At 44.3% G+C, this 22,014-nt stretch overlaps 1 protein-coding gene across 2 annotated transcripts in view; it reads right to left on the bottom strand.

The window, feature by feature from the left end:
• Positions 1–276: 276 nt before the first annotated feature.
• Positions 277–22,014, bottom strand: part of PARM1 (prostate androgen-regulated mucin-like protein 1) — a 223,004-nt gene continuing 201,266 nt past the window's right edge. For both annotated transcript variants that reach the window (XM_063916790.1, XM_063916801.1), the window contains exon 4: positions 277–3,936. In XM_063916790.1, coding sequence (XP_063772860.1) covers positions 3,852–3,936 — 85 coding nt within the window. In that variant the 3' untranslated portion in view covers positions 277–3,851. The remainder of the gene's footprint in view (positions 3,937–22,014) is intronic.

Genomic DNA, 22,014 nt, shown 5'->3' on the forward strand with positions numbered 1-22,014 from the left:
CAATGATAGTGTGGCTGACACAAATTAGGCAATGTAGACATCTGCAGGCACTGGGAAGTGGGAGATAGTGATCTGTGACATAAAATGAGACAGCAGGAAGCATTAGGGTTAAAGAACAGTGGGCAATGTTTCAGGTGGCCAGCATTACAGGGAAGGACAGAGTAATGTGAGGAGGATAGGACATAGAAATGTTTTTCTTTTTATTCATCTCTGACATTTTCAACACAGCTTCCATCCAATATACCAATATTCCAGTAAAAGACAATAAAATAGGAATTGTACATTTTAAGCTTCAACAATTTATTTGCTGAAATTGCCAAACAAACGATAAACAGTCTGAGTGATATATACATGTCTTGGTTAACGCTTGAGTGGTCCACGAGGAAGGTCAGTCTCATCAATCCAGTGTCTAAGAGGGTTATGTGTCAACATGGTTGTAAACAATCATGCTGATGTTGAAGGGTTGTTTCAATATGCATATTCCAAAAGTAGAATTGATAAAAATAAATAACAATGATTGCCAAATTAGCTAAAGGCAATATTTTAAAATGGAGTGCATCTGACTAACAAATTCAAGCAAATCCCTATATTACTAATTCACACATAAAACATAAGCACCAAAACAAATGTTAATGGTAGGTAACATAAAAACCAAGTATATAGAACAATATGTCAGGGTGAACTTTTGGCAAGTAAGTGAAAAACAAATCATTGAAAAAAATGACCAAAATGATGTACCAATATACAAAGCGCACACATGGTGTCTACAGTCAGGGGTGCTGAGAGGGGAGGGGCTACTGATTACCCAAACTCAGGCTTATTGGAGAGGACAGGGTCAGCAGCTGGGGGGTGACACGTGTCCTCCTTTGCAGTGCTGATGAGGGAGACAAAGTTTTGTTTTTATCCCTGGAGGGGGTTTGCTCACACCTCCTGGATTCAGGCACTATGCTCACAGCACCTGGGCCCTACTCAGCCCACGGGTGATCCTGTCTACAGGTGTTCCAATCTGACAAACAATTATCAGGTCACAGTTGGAGGATAGAGGAACAGATGCATCATCGCTTGAAAAGTGATAAAATGGAGAGTGATAAACTACCAGCCAATCAGTTCCTAATACCCCTTTCACATCGCACAAATAACCCGGTATCGACACAGCATATTGCCGTGTCGACACGGGTCAGTGTGCGATGTGAAAGCACTTTGCCCGAATTAGCGGGTCGCCTGACCCGTTAATTCAACCCGGTATATAAGAAGGGTTATTCCCGGGTTGAATACCGGGTCAGGCGCAGTGTGAATGGGAGCCGTGTCGATGCTCCACCTGAGGCTTAGTAAATAGACCCCTCTCCTTAGGACATCGGCTGAAGTAATACCACGGCATGGTTACAGAATGCCATGCCCCTTTCGCCCACCTAGATCAGATACTGTCTGCATTTTTTTAAATTCTATTCCTACATAAAAAAACAACTTACCACATAATACTGTTTTAGTGCAACACCAGCATTAAATGCTCTTAAAACAATGTCATGTAAAAACAGTGTGCAAAAGGATTGCATTCACCCTCAAGAGAGGACAAAGATAAGGCTAACGATAGGTATAAAGCAAGGCCACAAGAATATACCCAGACTCAGGGTTTAAGCAGTTTTAGACAGTTATAGGGGGTCCATGTACTAAAGGGAGATAGGGGGGCCAAACGAAAAAGAGAAAATACCTATACATATCACTTCTCCATATTTACTAAAGGGATTTCTGTACCTTCTGCTTACTAACGCTACTAGCAGGTTAGAATATCGGCACCGATATAGGCATCTTTGGCAGGGCTAAGTGACCCAGGTGTTACTAAAGAGAGTAGACACTTAGGGTGTGTACACACGGTGAGATCCTTGCTATGCCCGATTTTCACTTGCGATTTCCCTTGAACTCCCCGGAGCCCAGCACCACCGATTTTGACTAACTTTTCTTGAGATATGGACTATGTGTGCTTATGATTTTGGCTTATGTGAGATTTTGGCTTATGTGAGATGTCATTGACACATGAGATGAACTAGATAGTACACCGATCTAGCAAGGATTGACTTGCCTGCACAGTCTATCTTTTCTTGCAATGCCGACCTGGCGGGACCGCGCATCGGGATTGAATCGGGATCGCAAGGTGACTTTCACCTTACGATCTGCACTAACTTTTCTTGCGATTTTGACTATATAGTCAAAATCGAAAGAAAATATCTCACCGTGTGTACACACCCTTAATGTCAGCTGTTTTCTACAGGACTTGAAAGTCCTGTTATCTGCCTCCATGCAATCTGGATGTCTTCTCTGTAGCTGTTTGATTGTCAATAAAGTTTAATGAAAAAAAAATCCCATAAAGCAGCAGAGTACCATTGTTTAACACGTGCACAACTCATTCAAGACGCGCTGTGCATCTCTGTGGACACTGCCGAGGGGGTGGCTTTACAGTCACTAGCCTCGGTAGGGCTATTGAGTAGATATTTTGGTAGATCCCTCCTGCATCGCAATGATGACATGTGAAGCAGGAGTGGCTTTTACTTCAGGATAAGTGGATTTTTAGTACATGGAGCCCATACTGAGATATTTTATGGATTTGACAGATTGCTGAGCAGACTAAATGCTCCTAGACTAGACTTTTCTCCTGTCAAACATTCTTTGTCATCAGAAGCACATTTTCATTGCTAACAATCAGTAGCCAATATACTGCATATTATCATTGTCACCACCAAGATCACATTAACTAAGCCACATTAGTTAACAACTATCCAATTACTAATACGACCTAATTTGAGAAAGTTTTTAATCTACCAGTCTTTCGTGCGATAGGACACCTATGTGCTACAAAATTCTCCTCATACAGGCGACATTCACTTCAGAACTATTTGTTATCTATCCGTCTATGGAACACTTCCAAAATGACTGATGTCACAAGTGGACGGGGGGGGGGGCCTGTATACTGCACACATACATGCAACAGACTGATGAATGGAAAATAAGTGTTGGTAAGCCACATGTGACCTACATGTTACTGGTTGTTAAACCCTCCACAGCATGACTGAGAAACTAGAGTAGACTAGTATGCAGACAAAAAAACAAAACCAACCCAATAAAATGGATAATGTCAAAATCACATGATAAGAGCTGTGAGGTAGAGCATTTCGCCAGGGTGTTTTTGAAGGGTGATGATTTCTGTAATCTGAAATGTCTGAACGCAACACATGCACAATTTGTTGTGTAACTTTCAGTCACTAGCTGCATGAAAACACATAAATAGATATGATCATTATGTCTGACTATTTTCAGCAAACAATCTCTAAACTAAGGTAATGATATTAATTGATCTGTATTATCCTTAATTATAGTTGCAAACGGATGCAAGAAGCTTCTTTGGGTTGTCAAGAAAGTGCTTTTCAAATGTTAATGTTTCCTAGAACAATTTGTATGCAAGAATCCTTTATGTGTGCAAAATTGCATTTTAATGAAAAAATATATAATCACTATGTTTTTCTTGATAATACAGCCATTAGTTATTACGCTTTCTAATAGAATGCATGATCACGATCTAACTGGTTGGGTTAACTGAAGGGTATAATGTTTAATGAAGTACTGTATGATGATTGATCATTAATTTCATTAGTTAGATGTATATTTTACAGAATAGTACATAAATCTCACTTTGGTTTTCAGTTCATATTCATTACTTTGTTCAATGCACAGCAGACATACAGCGTGATAGGTCATTTCAGCAGGCCTGAGAATTAAAAGGTAAAGCATATTTGCTGGTCTGACTCAGCCCAACAGTAAATCAGGCAACACATTTTGTTCTTGAGCTTGAAATCTTTCCTTCAAGAGTCGTCATACAGTGGATTGTTGTAGTTGCCTAGGGAACCGTAATCTTGGTCTTCTAGTAGTCTTCCATAGGATGAATGCCTGTAGAACGTAAAATGTAAAAGGTTAATAACATGATAACATGGCCACTGGGCTAAACTACATTTTATCACTGAAGTTCAAGAAGCAAATTAAAAGTCATCAGGCTGCGTTGGACTGGCCCACGGGGGTACAAAGGAAACCCCTGCTGGGACCAATTTGTGTGGCGACCCATTTCATGTTCTAGGGATCAGGCTCCAGACTGTGCACTTGAAATATACATTATACATATGCAGAGGTCGATTGGCCACAGGGCAGATCCCTGGTGGGCCAATGTGCTTGTGTGGCCTGTTTTGTTTGTTGACATGTGAGGGGTGGTGCTGCCGCCATGGTTAGTACGTATACCTCTGGTGTTGCACACGTGAGGCCACTTCTACAAATTTTTCCGGAGCCACTTTCAGTTCCCAGTCTGCCCTTGCCCAACTTTGAAAGAAAGAGCAATGGAATATGCTATTGCTACATAAATGTTAATAAAAAAATATATAGATGTTACAGCCAAGAATTATAAAATCTCTTGCTGTCACTGGGCCTTTCAAACTACAGTGGAAATTTGAAACAGTTTGTAATAGCAAAAGCTATAGTATACATTTATTTATTTTTTTCCCTGTGGATGCCTATTTTTTTCCTGTGGGGGCCAATGTGTGTTTTTTTTTGTGTGCAATGTTTTTCATCTGTGCTTACGTCTTACAGTACTTGCACCGCGCATGCATGCATCACGATGGTGTTACTGTACAGATGCAGTAGAGAGTAAGACACACGCACCAAGAAGTGTGTTAGAAACGTGTTTGCCATTCATGTGTGGTTACAGGGAATTGGCTATTGAGACGTAGATGTAACGTAGTATGGGTGTGTTGCTAAAAGTGGCTGCATATAGAGACGTTCAGCTGCTCACACTGAAGGCCATACTCAGACAGATTATCTGTACCTAGCATAGAGCTGGTGAAATTTTCAATGGTGCGACCAACGCACAAAGCATGACGCACAAAGCAAGAGTATCGCTTCTGTAGACACTAAAAGTGGGCACCACAGTCCTTCCTTCCTTATTTGAAAGTACGGATATACACCAGGGAAGTACATTGTAGCATCATTAGCACCAAGTCACAGATGCAATCCATATCAAATGGTCCAGAAATAAATGAATTAATAAAAAAAATATATAAGTTATAATGTAAATTAGTAGTCAGAAACCACCATTACTTTATTTTTATTCACCATCATATGAAGATGGCGGCTTTTTTGTATTATGGCGTATGACAGTTTTCACTGTTTGGGGTAAATGCAATATCTCAGCTCAGAAAAGTCTTAGAAAGCTGGGATTAAAACCATTATTTTTTAGCACATTTCAAGCTACATGTTTGTCATATAACTATTTCCCTACCTCACTTCCTTATGATTGAAATTTAAGGCCACAGTTAATTGTCAAATTTTAAACAAAGTCTATTTTTTGGATTGTATTTCAGCGGGATGGAATAAAATTTCAGAGCTGTGATTTTGTTTGGGAATAGATATATACTTAAAGATTTTCCAAACAAGTTTTGAGTTATCTATCTTGTCTACTTTTTTTATTAGAGTAAAGGAATGCAACATAAGTATCAGTGAGTTGGTTTAATCATAATTTTATTTTCATTGCTGACAATCCAAATAGTGTATATTTCTGGTAGTATGATAAAGGGTTCTTCGTTGTGCACTGTAGATTTGGATATTTATGTAGTATTTCACTCACTCTATTTTTAAGAGTGGCAGAGTAAATTAAATGCCTGGAGGGGAGGTTTTGTTTGCTGGGAACCACACCGTCAATCCCCCAAGGCGAATCTCCAAACTGGCTGGTAACCAAGCAGACAGGACGTTACTCTCTTTGAGTGAGTTTCCCAGCTGCTGCCACTGCGGAGGCTTGGAGGTGCCAGGCTTAGGGGGTGCTGCCACTGTTTAAGCAGCAGATTCCCATGAGTCTGCATGGAAATCTGCTAAATGTCCCTCCTAAAATGGGTGCAGCCTTGGAGGAGACAGATGCTAGAGGTCATACTTGACAGGGGTACAAGAAGAGCCAGGAGTGCTCGCTTAGTGCTGGTGCCCTTGGCCAATGAGTATTATGCCCCTGGCAATGAGCATGACACCCACAGCATGAAAACCCCTGGCAACATGCATTACACACCCGTGGCAACGAGCATGACACCCAGAACATCAAATCTCTAGCAACGAGCATACCACTACTGGCAATGAGAATGACACCCAGAGCATGAAACCCCTGGCAAAGAGCATTACACCCTGGCAACAAGCACTACACCCCTGTCAACAAGCATGACACCCAGAGCATGAAACCCCTGGCAACAAGCACTACCCCCTGTCAACAAACATGACACTCAGAGCATGAAACCCCTGGCAACAAGCACTACACCCGTAGCAACTAGCTTGACACCCAGAGCATGAAACTCCTGGCAATGATCATTACGCCCCTGCAATGAGCATGACACCACGAGCATGAAACCCCTGGCAACGAGCATTATACCCAGAGCATGAAACCCCTGGCAACAAGCAGGTAATTTTAAAGTAATTAGAAACCTTACTGTGGGGCATAATGTGTAATGGGCATTGTGGTGTGTGGCATAATGTATCACAGTCATTGCCGTGTGTGGCATAATGTATAACGGGCATTGCAGTGTTTGGCATACAGTGTCACAGGCATTGCAGTGTGAGGCATAATGTATAATGGACATTGCAATGTCTGGCATTATGTATAACGGGCATTGCAGTGTGTGGCATAATGTGTCACAGGTATTATGGTGTGTGGCATAATGTATGACAGACATTACGGTATGTGGTATAATGTGTCAGGTACATTGTCGTATGTCGTATAATGTATCACGGGCATTACAGTTTGTGGCATAATGTATCACGGGCATTGCGGTGTGGCATAATGTGTAAGGGGCATTGCGGTGTGTGGCATAATGTGTAAGGGGCATTAATGTTGTATGGCATAATGTGTCATGGGCATTACTGTGTGTGGCATAATGTGTAAGGGGCATTGCGGTGTGTGGCATAATGTGTAAGGGGCATTACGGTGTATGGCATAATGTGTCATGGGCATTACGGTGTATGGTATAATGTGTCAAGGGCATTATGGTGTGCGGCATAATGTGTAAGGGGTATTGTGGTGTGTGGCATAATGTGCAAGGGGCATTTCTATAAAAAGGAAAAATTACAAATAATGTAAGGCGCATGAATCAGGATTTTATTTTCCTGTGGTGGCCAATGTCTGGGTGTGCAGGTTGTAAAACTGGGGTATAAGGTAGTCTTTTCCTGCAATGCCACGCCCTTTGTAGTGAGACCATGCCCCTTACAGTGAGGCCACCCCCCTTTTCAAATGCAACATTTCTAGTTACACCACTGCCATTGGGGAACAAGGCAAGGGCGAATAGGGGATCATGAATGGATTAGGTGATCCATGAAGCACAGACATAGGTGGCTGGTCCCTGGGGAGGGATGAAACATTATGAACAAATCAAGGTCGGCTTCAGCCACTAATATGCCTGCACCGACTCCTGATCAGTGCTGTGTTATTGAAAAACACAATCCCAGAAGAGTAATTTTTCAACAGCCCCAAAAGTGTCAGACCTGGTGAGACATGGCCATGTGTGCCACAAACTGATTACCATTCATCTCTAAACTAAAATGTATGAATGTGCACTGATCAGTTTTCCATCTATTGAAATAATTGTTTTACACTCATCTAAATGCCGATGATGTTTTTTTAATCAGTGTTGTGCAACGTAGATAGTGAAAACAAATGTATAACTAGTTGTTGTTATTAATGCACATATGCACTATATAAGTAAATAATCACCAGATTACTGGTCAGCAACTATCATTTTCTCTATTTAGTTGTAAACATGAGTACCCAGAATATCTCTTAAGCATTCAGAGTTATTAGCATTGGCTCTCTCACAGAAAGTCATTTAATCCTTATCCCTTTACTATGAATCCATTTCCTCACACTCCTGTCTGCTCTTCATTTTGAAGATTATATTGTTATAGAATTATAAATGCAGTATGTCAGCAGAATTTCCAGATCAGATAGCTATCTATTAACATGCCAAACAGATTATCTAATGCCAGTCTAAATGCTAACTGCATTGTAATCAGAATAGGCAGGCCAAGTGTTAAATATAACATATGACCATTTATAAACTGATGAATACTGTGATGTACAGGTTGAGTATCCCATATCCAAATATTCCGAAATACGGACTATTTTGAGTGAGAATGAGATAGTGAAACCTTTGTTTTTTGATGGCTCGATGTACATAAACTTTGTTTAATACACAAAGTTATTAAAAATATTGTATTAAATGACCTTCAGGCTGTGTGTATAAAGTGTATATGAAACATACATGAATTGTGTGAATGTACAAACACTTTGTTTAATGCACAAAGTTATAAAAAATATTGGCTAAAATGACCTTCAGGCTGTGTGTATAAGGTGTATATGTAACATAAATGCATTCTGTGCTTAGATTTAGGTCCAATCACCATGATATCTCATTATGGGATGCAATTATTCCAAAATACGGAAAAATCCCATATCCAAAATACCTCTGATCCCAAGCATTTTGGATAAGGGATACTCAACCTGTAATATACAGATCCGTAAAAATTATAATGGCAACACAGGACCTTATTCAGGTTCACTTGCAGTTTTGATATTTTAGCAAAACTGCAACTGTTTGCAATCGCATGCATTTGGCAATTAAATTGCGATCATATTGCTGAATTGTGGATGCCCCCCCACCTGCTCTGCCCCCATTTCCGATGACACGCCCACCCAATGCCGCTGCGTTGCCACCCCCACAACGCCGCATCACCGCCCCAAACTGCTCAGTGAACGCTTCTGCCTGTCAATCAGGCCGTGGCATTCACATAAGTGAAGGGCAAAAGTTTCCTTTGGCGCACCCCCCCTCGGCAGGTAAAACAGGGTTAGTGTGCGCAAAAAATAGGGGCGTGGCTTGATGGGGAAGGTGCGTCATCACAGTTATGCCCCCTGTAGTTTTGCCCCCTGTAGCTGTGCCTCCAGTAGTTTTGCCCCCTGTAGCTGTGCTCTCAGTAGTTGTGCCCCAGTAGCTGTGCCTCCAGTAGTTTTGCCCCCAGTACTGTGCCCGCTGTAGCTGTGCCTCCACTAGTTTTGCCCCAGTACTGTGCCCCCTGTATTAATACCCCTAGTAGCGCCGCTTACCATAAAAATAAAAATAAATAAAAAAATACTCACCAGCCCCACTCCTGCTTCCCAACCGCTGCTGTCCTCCATCTCCGGCCACCGGCACCGCTCCTCGGATCTATGGGAGAGACGTCATGACGTCTCTCCCATAGCACCTCACAGACACTAGAGGACAATTATGACCTCTAGCGTCTATAGCCGTTTCCATAATGCCGTGCGGTGCGCCTGACGTCATCACGCACCGCACGGCAGTAGTAGCGGATCTTGCCACGGCGGCAGCGGCGCCCTCGGGACAGTGGTGCCCGGGCAAAAACATGCTTGCCCGTAGCAAGATCCGCTACTGTGCACACACACAGTACGGCTCCAGTGCATGCTCACTGCACATAAATTCTTCAGTATGTGATCACATAGCTGATTCGATCCATACTGAATGAGGCCCATAGTTAGTCTTATGGCCCTCATTCCGAGTTGATCGGTCGCAAGGCGAATTTAGCAGAGTTACACACGCTAAGCCTACGCCTACTGGGAGTGAATCTTAGCTTCTTAAAATTGCGACCGATGTATTCGCAATATTGCGATTACTAACTACTTAGCAGTTTCAGAGTAGCTCCAGACTTACTCTGCCTGTGTTAGGGTCTCCTGCCCTGTGCTGCCACGTCGTCATGGCAACCAGGAGACAAGTGCTAGTGGAGTAACCTGAGCGCAGCTGATACTCCGGTTCGGGTCTTTTGCTGTGCAGTGGTTATAGGCTCTGTGCACGGCAGGGGATCCGGTGCTGGTTTTTGTGCTCACAGTCTGTGAGGTCTGAGTGGGACGTGGACAGCACCTGCTTTATAAGGCCTCTTTTCAGGGTAAGCAGATGCTGCTGAATCTTTGTTGGTTAGTCAGTTCATGAAAGTTAGCCAGTACTGTGTAGCTTTGTATTTGTTTGTTGCTTACTGCAAATAGGCCTGGGGATTTGGTATTACACTCTGCCAATCCAGACCTAGCAGTAAGACTGGAGTCAGTCGTTTAGCTTGCTGGGGTTCTGTTACTACTCTGTGAACTTAGCAAGTTTGCGGCTGTATTCTAAGACTTGCCTGTCTAATCCTGTCTCACTGTGCTAGGTGTCAGGGGTCAGTTTAGTGGCAGTAAGCTAAAACCTGTGCACTGCAAGTGAGAAATAGGATTGTGGAGACTCTCCTTGTGTCTATCATTCCATCTCTGACCAAGGAGTTTACTGCCACACCCGTTGGTAACCCTTTAGGGTTTTGCTGTTGCCCTTAGCAACAGCATTTCGGGTTCTCTACGTATTAAAACACAACATCTTGCTTTTTCCATCTGTGCAGTTCTAATACAAGGGAGATACCCAGTTCCTTAGCCTCTGGGCTTCTCTGTTCACTTTGTGTGTATTTTGTTACCCTATTACCTTCTGTGTACGTTATGTCATATTCCCCAGTTTGTCTGTGAGTCCATTTGTTTTGCATAACAGTTCAAACACCAGTACATTCCTGCAGACACTGGAGTGCATAACAGTTCTGACACCAGTACTTTCCTGCAGGCACTGGTGTGCATAACATATTCAGCAGCCTAATACTCCTGTTGAAATTTTGTGGGAATATGGAGCATACCCCTCAAAATACGTTGCAACAGGTGGTCGATCAGGTGCAGGTCCTGACTCGACAATTTAATGATTTGTCCATTAAAATGCACACCTCCCAGGCTGCTGGCGGAGCTCCCGCAGCAGCAGCACCTGCAGGGGTTAAGGAGCCGAAAGTAAATCTCCCGGATCGTTTTTCTGGAGATCGCTCGCAGTTCTTTTGTTTCAAGGAGAGCTGCAAGCTATACTTCCGGCTTAGGCCTCAGTCTTCTGGGTCGGAGATTCAGCGGGTGGGCATAGTGATTTCCTTGCTACAAGGAGACCCACAGGTCTGGGCATATGGGTTGCAGCCTGACTGTCCGTCGCTTAAAAGTGTTGATGCTTTTTTTACGGCACTGGGCATGTTGTATGATGACCCTGACAAGACGGCCTCAGCCGAGGCTCAGATTTCGATCCTTAAGCAAGGGCGAAGGCCAGTTGAGGTTTACTGTACGGAGTTTCGGAGGTTGGCCCATGATACCCAGTGGAATGACCCAGCCCTGAGACACCAGTACCGAAGAGGTCTTTCTAACCAGATAAAGGACCAACTGGTACAATATCCCTTGCCTGATAGCTTGGATCAGCTCATGCAGTTATCCATCCGGGTGGATAGACGGCTGAGAGAGCGTAGGCTTGAAAGGGAGACTGAGATTTCCTTCCTTCCCAAGGGAACCTCAGACTCTGAGGAATTTTCTGAGGAGCCTATGCAGATTGGGGCTACCCGCCTCTCCTCGCGTGAGAAGACGCGGAGGAGACAGCAGGGGTTGTGTTTGTACTGTGGGAATAAAGGTCATGTGGTAGTATCATGCCCAGAAAAGCCGGAAAACTTCAGGGCCTGAGGGTGATGGGAAATATCCTGTCAGGCCAGAAGTCAGAATTTCCCAAGAAGACTTTTATCATTCCGGTGACCTTGAAGATCCTCGGTCAAACTGTCAAGACTGAGGCCTTTGTGGACAGTGGGGCCGACGGGGTTTTTATGGACCGCCAATTCGCCCTGAAACACTCTGTTCCCTTAGTACCCTTGGCATCGGAAATTGAGATTTGTGGGTTAAACGGGGAACCATTATCCCAAGGTAAAATTACCTCTTGCACTAGCCAGATTTCTTTGTTTATTGGAGCCACACACTCTGAAAAATTGTCCTTTTATGTGACTGTCTGTACTTTTGCCCCATTGGTGTTGGGGTTACCCTGGTTAAGGGCCCACAATCCTCAATTTGACTGGGTCTCTGGGGAGATTCTTAGTTGGGGTACTGATTGTTTCAGGAGTTGCTTGAGCCTTCCAGTCAGGCTCTCGCAGCTAAGTTTGCCAGGATTGCCAGGGTGTTATGCAGATTTTGCGGACGTGTTCTCCAAAAAAGTTGCAGAGGTACTACCTCCCCATCGCCCCTATGACTGTGCCATTGATTTGTTGCCAAATGCTAAGCTTCCCAAGAGCAGGTTGTACTCCCTGTCACGTCCTGAGACTCAGGCTATGGCAGAGTACATTCAGGAGAACTTGGCTAAGGGATTTATCAGACCTTCACAGTCTCCAGTTGGGTCGGGGTTCTTCTTCGTGGGTAAAAAGGACGGTTCGTTGCGACCCTGCATCGACTTCAGGGAATTGAACCGTATCACGATTAAAAACTCATACCCACTGCCTCTCATTTCGGTCTTGTTTGACCAGCTTCGTACTGCCACCATTTTTTCTAAGATTGACCTACGCGGTGCGTACAATCTAATCCGAATAAGAGAGGGGGATGAATGGAAGACTGCCTTTAATACCCACTCAGGGCATTATGAATATTTGGTGATGCCTTTTGGGCTCTGTAATGCCCCGGCAGTCTTCCAGGATTTCATGAATGATGTGCTCAGGGAATATTTGGATAGATTCTTAGTTGTATACTTAGATGACATCCTAATCTTCTCCCATTCCCTGGAGGAACATCGGAAGCATGTACGCTTAGTCCTCCAGAAACTCAGAGACCACCGGCTTGGGGCGAAGCTGGAGAAGTGCGAATTTGAAGTTCAGCAAATCGCATTTCTAGGATATATTATCTCCCCAGAGGGTTTCCAAATGGAGGGTTCCAAGGTACAGGCAGTCCTGGATTGGGTGCAGCCCACTAGTTTGAAGGCGCTTCAGCGTTTCCTGGGCTTTGCGAATTTTTATAGACGATTTATCGCTGGATTTTCGTCTATAGTGGCGCCCTTGGTGGCACTCACTAAGAAAGGGGCGGATGTTGCTCACTGGTCTTGTGAGGCTAAAGCGGCTTTTGCCCGTCTCAAAAGGGCATTTGTTTCGGCCAAGGTGCTGCGACACCCAGATCCAGAGCGTCCTTTTGTGGTGGAGGTGGATGCCTCTGAGATGGGTATTGGGGCAGTGCTTTCTCAGATGGGAGTGTCTGATAATCGCCTTCATCCCTGTGCTTACTTTTCCCGTAAATTTTCGCCTGCCGAGATGAATTATGACGTGGGTAACCGGGAATTGTTGGCTATTAAGGATGCACTCGAGGAGTGGAGACACTGGCTTGAGGGGGCTAAGTTTGTGGTCTCAATTCTCACTGACCATAAGAATCTGGCATATTTAGAGTCAGCGAAGCGTCTCAATGCCAGGCAGGCACGATGGGCTTTGTTTTTTGCTCGCTTTAATTTTTTGATAACATATCGCCCTGGGTCAAAAAACATCAAGGCTGATGCGCTCTCGCGGAGTTTTGCTCCAATCCAGGAGACCACCGAGGAGCCGTTGCCCATTGTTTCCCCATCATGTATTAAAGTGGGCATTACCCAGGACCTCTTATCATTAGTCCTTAGAGCACAGGAGCAGGCTCCTCCAGACCTTCCGGTAGGTCTTTTGTTTGTGCCTCCTAGGTTAAGACAGCGAGTGTTCCTGGAATTCCATGCCAAGAAGTCGGCAGGTCACCCGGGTATTGCCAGAACTCGGGAGTTGCTATCTAGGGCGGTGTGGTGGCCCTCGGTGGCTAAGGATGTGGATCAGTGGGTTCGGGCATGTGACATCTGTGCCCGAAATAAGACTCCTAGAGGGGTTCCTGTTGGCCCATTACATCCACTCTCTATCCCATCTAAGCCATGGACCCACATTTCAATGGATTTTGTGGTGGACTTGCCCAAATCCTCGGGGATGACAGCCATCTGGGTTGTCGTTGACAGGTTTTCGAAGATGGCGCACTTCGTTCCACTGGTTGGGCTGCCATCAGCCAGACGCCTGTCTGAATTATTTATGCTGCATGTTGTGCGTCTCCACGGGTTGCCACTTGATGTGGTCTCTGACCGCGGATCCCAGTTTGTGGCCAAATTCTGGAGGGCATTTTGTTCCGATCTCCAGATTTCTGTCAGCTTGTCGTCAGGCTACCATCCGCAGTCTAATGGGCAGACTGAAAGGGTGAACCAGTCCTTGGAGCAGTTCCTCAGGTGTTATGTCTCCAAGTGTCAGACTGACTGGGTTGCTCATCTGTCCATGGCGGAGTTTGCCTATAACAACGCGGCTCACTCTGCTACAGGGATCTCTCCCTTCCTTTGTGTGTATGGGCATCATCCTAAGGCCAATTCTTTTGACCCCCTGGACTCCACGCCTGGTGGTTCCTCTGTGGTTTCGGTCCTTAGAGGTATTTGGCGGAAAGTGAAGAAAGCCCTTGTGTCTGTGTCATTAGTGACCAAAAGGGTTTTTGATAAGCGGAAAAGACCCTGCAGCTTCAAATTAGGAGACTTCGTCTGGTTGTCTACCAAGAATTTGAAGTTGAGACAGCCATCTCATAAGTTAGGGCCCCGGTTCATCGGCCCTTATAAGATCACCAGGGTTATCAATCCGGTGGCATTTCAGTTAGATCTGCCCCGTTCTTTGGGTATCAATAAAACATTTCATTGTTCCCTTTTAAAACGGGCGATTAGTAATCCTTCTTCCAGTGGAAGACCTTCCCCTCTTCTGATACGTGGCCAGAGGGAGTTTGTTGTTGAAAGGATTCTTGACTCCAAGGTGGTTCGGGGTCGGCTGTCATTTTTGGTGCACTGGAAGGGGTATGGCCCGGAGGAGCGGTCGTGGGTGCGCAGTTGTGATCTTCATGCCCCCAGACTGATACGCTCTTTCTTCTTGCAGTTCCCCGATAAACCCGGTGGTAGGGGTTCTTTGACCCCTCGTCAGAGGGGGGGTACTGTTAGGGTCTCCTGCCCTGTGCTGCCACGTCGTCATGGCAACCGGGAGACAAGTGCTAGTGGAGTAACCTGAGCGCAGCTGATACTCCGGTTCGGGTCTTTTGCTGTGCAGTGGTTATAGGCTCTGTGCACGGCAGGGGATCCGGTGCTGGTTTTTGTGCTCACAGTCTGTGAGGTCTGAGTGGGACGTGGACAGCACCTGCTTTATAAGGCCTCTTTTCAGGGTAAGCAGATGCTGCTGAATCTTTGTTGGTTAGTCAGTTCATGAAAGTTAGCCAGTACTGTGTAGCTTTGTATTTGTTTGTTGCTTACTGCAAATAGGCCTGGGGATTTGGTATTACACTCTGCCAATCCAGACCTAGCAGTAAGACTGGAGTCAGTCGTTTAGCTTGCTGGGGTTCTGTTACTACTCTGTGAACTTAGCAAGTTTGCGGCTGTATTCTAAGACTTGCCTGTCTAATCCTGTCTCACTGTGCTAGGTGTCAGGGGTCAGTTTAGTGGCAGTAAGCTAAAACCTGTGCACTGCAAGTGAGAAATAGGATTGTGGAGACTCTCCTTGTGTCTATCATTCCATCTCTGACCAAGGAGTTTACTGCCACACCCGTTGGTAACCCTTTAGGGTTTTGCTGTTGCCCTTAGCAACAGCATTTCGGGTTCTCTACGTATTAAAACACAACATCTTGCTTTTTCCATCTGTGCAGTTCTAATACAAGGGAGATACCCAGTTCCTTAGCCTCTGGGCTTCTCTGTTCACTTTGTGTGTATTTTGTTACCCTATTACCTTCTGTGTACGTTATGTCATATTCCCCAGTTTGTCTGTGAGTCCATTTGTTTTGCATAACAGTTCAAACACCAGTACATTCCTGCAGACACTGGAGTGCATAACAGTTCTGACACCAGTACTTTCCTGCAGGCACTGGTGTGCATAACAGCCTGTGCGATCATTTCAGTGCTTGTCGTTCCTGGTTGACGTCACAAACACACCCAGCGTTCGCCCAGGCACTCCCACCGTTTCTCCAGCCACTCCTGCGTTTTTTCCGGAAACGGTAGCGTTTTCAGCCACACGCCCCTGAAACGCCGTGTTTCCGCCCAGTAACACCCATTTCCTGTCAATCACATTACGATCGCCGGAGCGAAGAAAAAGCCGTGAGTAAAAATACTTTCTTCATAGTAAAGTTACTTGGCGCAGTCGCAGTGCGAACATTGCGCATGCGTACTAAGCGGATTTTCACTGCGATGCGATGAAAAATACCGAGCGAACAACTCGGAATGAGGGCCTATATCCTTTCTATGTGGTCAAAATGTGACAGTATAAAGAGGCACTGGCGTTATACTTTGCTTGTGTAATATCTGCTTTCTGCGGAATATAATTAATGTCAAATAAAAACTCCTTTTCTACAATTTTTTCCTGAAGCAATTAATATCTGCATATATCAGTACATTATTATTATTATTATTATTATTAATTAATATAGTGTCAGCAGAGCTATGACTAGACATTTTGGTGCCCTCTGCCAGAAAAAGAATTGGTGACGTAAGCCCTCCCCCCCAATATTCAAAACCATCAAAGTGCGGGCTGAAGGTGCGCACAAAAAATATAGGGGTGTGGCTTCATATAGAAGGGGCGTGGTCACAAAATAATACAAATTCAGATTACATCGCAAAGTAGTCTCCATAATTCAATTTACTCCACACAGTAGTACCACTTAAGGCCCGTACACACTGGTCGATATATCGGCCGTTCTCTTGAACGGCCGATATATCGCGGGACCGTCAGCCAGTGTGTACGGCCGATACGTCTGTGAACTTTGTCGTTCACAGACGTATCGCGTCGGCCCCGCAGCACAGCCGACGGCCAATATATCTACCGATATATTGTCGCTGTGTGTGTACGGGGCGGTCGGCCGACCGCCTGTACACATGCTGCGGTGGCCGGCGGTGATTGACAGCTGAACTGGGCGGGCGTGTGTACACGCCCGCCCAGTTCATGACGTCAGTCCCCGACGGATTGGGCAGTGTGAATGCTGAACACACTGCTCGATCCGTCCATAGATATATCTGCAGATCAATTGAGTCCCCCTTTTTATAAATTACAGCAGCAGAGACCCCCTTTTTACACATTACAGAAGAGTACCCATTTTTGCACATTACGCAGCAGAGTCCCCTTTTTTACACATTACGGCAGGCAGAGTCCCCTTTTTACACATTACGGCAGGCAGAGTCCCCTTTTTACACATTACGGCAGCAGAGTCCTCTTTTTACACATTACGAAAGCAGAGTCCTCTTTTTGACATATTACGGCAGGCAGAGTCTCCCTATTGACACATTATGGCATCAGAGTCCCCCTTTTACACATTACGGCAGGAGAGTCCCCCTTTTCACGCATTACGGCAGGAGAGTCCCCCTTTTTATAAATTACAGCAGCAGAGTCCCCCTTTTTACACATTACAGAAGAGTACCCATTTTTGCACATTACGCAGCAGAGTCCCCTTTTTTACACATTACTGCAGCATTGTCCCCCTTTTTTCACATTATGGCAGAGTCCCTTTTTTACACTTTATGGCAGGTGAGTCCCCCTTTTTTCACAATATGGCAGCAGAGTACACATTATACAAAGGAGAAAGGAAGTGAGAGAGAGTGAGTGAGTGTTTGTTATACTTACCTTTGACCAGCCAGCAGTCCTTTTGTCCTTCCCGCCCTACGCTGCGGCTCTTCACAGCAAAGGGCACCGTTGGTGGGCGGGAAGAGACATCATATATCCCAGAACATGTGTGGGAGAGGGGGAGCCGGGAGGCGAGGTGAACAAGCTGCAGCGCTGCAAGAAGATGTAGCCGGGCAATGCGCTGCAGCTGAGCGGTGACAGCAGGTGTGTGGCCAGGCATACTCTACAGTGCGGCGGCAGGGCGGCCAGGCAGGTGTTGCCAGTGGTTCTGCGACCACAGTGCATATGCGCTGTGTGCCAGGCACCAGTGGCACATCAGTAATTGTGGCCCTGAGTGTTAGCATTGTTCACAGTGCTTTACAATTGGAAACACAGTAATAAAACACATCTGAATATTTTGAAATACGAAAATAGATAATAAGGTCAGTATATATGTCACATATTATTGATTTTTCTGGGAATATCTAAAGGTTTGGAGGCTATAAGGAAAATGTACAAAAAGGATAAACTGATGGAAAAGCAACCTCAGGTGATGAAGGTGAGGGAAAAGGGTGTTACATCAGAAAATGGAAAAAGTTTTGGGATCAAAATATCAAGGTAGCGAACTTCATATTAATTAGGAGAGGATCCATTCAGGATCCCGGTGGTCGGGATCCTGGCACTTGAAATACCGACTCCAGAATCTTGACAATGATCAGAATGCCGCTGCCAGCATCCTAAGATCACAATCCCAGCGCTGGAATTGTGACCACCGGGTTCTTGAACGAGCGTTTGCCGGCCATTGGTATTCTGGCTGCAGGCATCTGCTGTGTGATGCTTTTGTACTTGTGTGGGGGAGGCCGGTCTGTCATGCAGGGCGGACTAGCCCCGTGCTGGCCGTCCCCACGCATGTCAGTGTAACAGCTACGATTAGGTTGGAATTACCCCCAATGTGTCAATAGTTTTTTTTAGTTTTGTGTATTGTAAACTTAAGATGGTTACACACTAGGCGATTTCAGCCTAAGAAAAACCCTGATAATGTCGTCATTGTTTATTTTTAGGCTTATATCGTCCAGTGTGTATGTGGCTATTATTGGTGACCGATGAATGACAGTAACATAGTAATTGAGGTTGAAAAGAGGCAAAATGCCCATCGTGTTCAACCTGTATTTTGTATTACGTTGAGTTGATTTTACTGTACCTGCTGAAAAATGCTTTATGACTAGTTGACAACTACAAATCATGTTACACCCGGATTAACAATGTCAATATTTTAAATGTTGTAACCTTGGATATCCTTTTCAATCAGAAATTCATCCAATCCCCAATCCAATGCATTTACAGAGTCCACCATTACCACCTTCCCTGGCAAGGAATTCCAAATCCTTATTGCCCGAACAGTGAAGAACCCTTTCCTCCGTTGCGTATGGAATTTTCTCTCCTCCAGCCTCAGCGAGTGCCCACATGTCCTAAACAGAGTTCTTTTAATAAATAATTCCTCTGATAACTCTTTGTAGTGCCCCTTTACATATTTGAAGACATTAATAATGAATAGGAATAAAGCAATCTGCTCCCCCAACACAGAGGTATTGTCTCTGCAGGCAAAGGGAATAGGAAGCATATCCACAGCAACAGCAGATAATTCGGATCAAAACTAAATAAACATAGGCAGAGAGAAGAACATAGCTATAGGAACAGGAAAAGCACAATCAAAATTCTAAAAACTATCTGTGCAAATGCTAGGAGCTTAGGAAATAAAATTCCAGAACTAACTGCAATAATGACAAGGGATGATCTAGATACTGTGGCACTTACAGAGTCATGGTGCAATGAAAATCATGACTGGGACATAGCTAAACCAGGATATACTTTATTTAGGAAGGACAGAATGGGAAAAATCGGAGGAGGGGTAGCAATGTATGTAAAAAAAAAGCATAAATACTACCTTAATACAAAGTATTGAAGAAAAAATTGAGGCTCTTTGGGTGACCATAGAAACAGGGGAGAAGTCTATTATTCATATTGGCGTGATATACAGGCCACCAGGACAGGAAGAAGTGGACAAGAACCTATTTCAGGACATAACTAAAAGGCATTAAAAGGAGAGGTAATAATCATGGGAGACTTTAATCTTCCTGATGTAAACTGGGAGGTGTCTGTTGCTAGTTCCACTAGAGGTAGAGACATTTTAAATTCCCTTCAGGGAGCATCCCTCCACCAATTGGTGAGGGAACCCACTTGGAAAGACGCAATATTAGACTTAATACTTACAAATGGAGACAGAATTAAGGACGTAAAAGTGGGTGAAAACCTGGGATCCAGTGATCATCAATCAGTATGGTTCAGCATAAAGACAGAGACTGACTCATCCCATTCAAAAATAAAGGTGCTGGATTTTAGGAAGGTTGATTTTGTAGGGATGGGAAAATGTGTAAGTGATTCTTTGGCAGAGAGGAGGAACTTGGAAGCAGTGCAGGAGAGGTGGGAAACATTAAAAAGTGCAATATTAAAGGCAACAGACCTTTGTATTAAAAGTGAAAAGGAAAGCCAAGGAAAAGGAAAGCCAGTTTGGTTTGCGAAAGAAGTAGCAAATATTGTGAAAGAAAAAAAAGATGGCTTTTAGGAAATATAAGCAGACACAAAATAATGAAAACAAAGAGATACATCTTGTTAGACAGAAGGAGACTAAGAAGGTAATCAGATGTGCAAAGGCACAAGCTGAGGAGAAAATGGCCCAGTCAGTGGGTAAAGGAGGCAAAACTTTTTTAAGCTATATAAGCGAAAGGAGAAAAACAAAAGGCAGAATAATAAAACTAAAGACAGAGACTGGAAGTCTTGTTGAGGGAGACAATGTAATAGCAGATCATCTTAATAATTATTTTGCTCAGTATTCACTACTGAAAGAGAGGGGGAAGGGCCACAGTTAAGTTGCAGAGATATTCAAGAAAATGAAACAAGTACATTTATAGAGGAGAAGGTCCTAACAGAACTCTCAAAGCTGAAAGTGGACATATCTATGGGGCCAGATGGGATACATCCAAGGATACTAGAAGAACTTAAAGAGGTGCTGGTAGCACCATTGACAGAATTATTCAATCAGTCATTAGCTACAGGAGTAATTCCAGAGGACTGGAAAAGAGCGAACGTAGTCCCACTGCACAAAAGTGGAAGCAAGGAAGAGGCAAACAACTACAGACCAGTGAGTCTTACATCAGTAGTAGGGAAATTGATGGAAACACTCTTAAAAGAAAGAGTTGTAGATTATCTCAAATCCAGCAATTTACAGGATCCCAAATGGCATGGATTCGCAGGGGGAAGATCATGTCTAACTAATCTTATTGACTTTTTTGACTGTGTGACTAAAGTGATGGATAAAGGTGGAGCCGTGTATATAGCTTATCTAGACTTTAGTCAGGCATTTGACACTGTTCACATCGCAGACTGCTAAATAAACTTGGAAGCTTGGGATTGGATACTAGGAATATTGAATGAATAAGATCTTGGTTGCAGGATAGAAAACAGAAAGTTGTGGTGAATGGAGTGCATTCACAGGAGGGAAATGTTACCAGTGGAGTACCCCAGGGATCTGTACTTGGACCAGTGCTTTTTAATATCTTTATTGGTGACATTGCAAATGGCATTAAAGGGAAAGTATGCCTTTTTGCAGATGACACTACAACAGGGTAGACACACCAGGTGGGGTAAAACAAATGACTGAGGATCTAGGTAGACTAGAGGAATGGTCAATAGTTTGGCAATTACAGCTTAATGCCCAAAAATGCAAAATTATGCACTTGGGTCTCAAAAATCCAAAGGCTAAATAATAAGATTTTACTTACCGATAAATCTATTTCTCGTAGTCCGTAGTGGATGCTGGGACTCCGTCAGGACCATGGGGATTAGCGGCTCCGCAGGAGCAGGAGACAGGGCACAAAAATAAAAGCTTTAGGACTAGGTGTTGTGCACTGGCTCCTCCCCCTATGACCCTCCTCCAAGCCTCAGTTAGGATACTGTGCCCGGACGAGCGTACACAATAAGGAAGGATTTTGAATCCCGGGTAAGACTCATACCAGCCACACCAATCACACCGTACAACCTGTGATCTGAACCCAGTTAACAGTATGACAAACGTAGGAGCCTCTGAACAGACGGCTCACAACAATAACAACCCGATTTTTTTGTAACAATAACTATGTACAAGTATTGCAGACAATCCGCACTTGGGATGGGCGCCCAGCATCCACTACGGACTACGAGAAATAGATTTATCGGTAAGTAAAATCTTATTTTCTCTGACGTCCTAGTGGATGCTAGGGACTCCGTCAGGACCATGGGGATTATACCAAAGCTCCCAAACGGGCGGGACAGTGCGGATGACTCTGCAGCACCGAATGAGAGAACTCCAGGTCCTCTTTAGCCAGGGTATCAAATTTGTAGAATTTTACAAACGTGTTCTCCCCCGACCACGTA

Source organism: Pseudophryne corroboree, chromosome 1 (assembly GCF_028390025.1).
Source record: "Pseudophryne corroboree isolate aPseCor3 chromosome 1, aPseCor3.hap2, whole genome shotgun sequence".
Lineage (NCBI taxonomy): Eukaryota > Metazoa > Chordata > Amphibia > Anura > Myobatrachidae > Pseudophryne > Pseudophryne corroboree.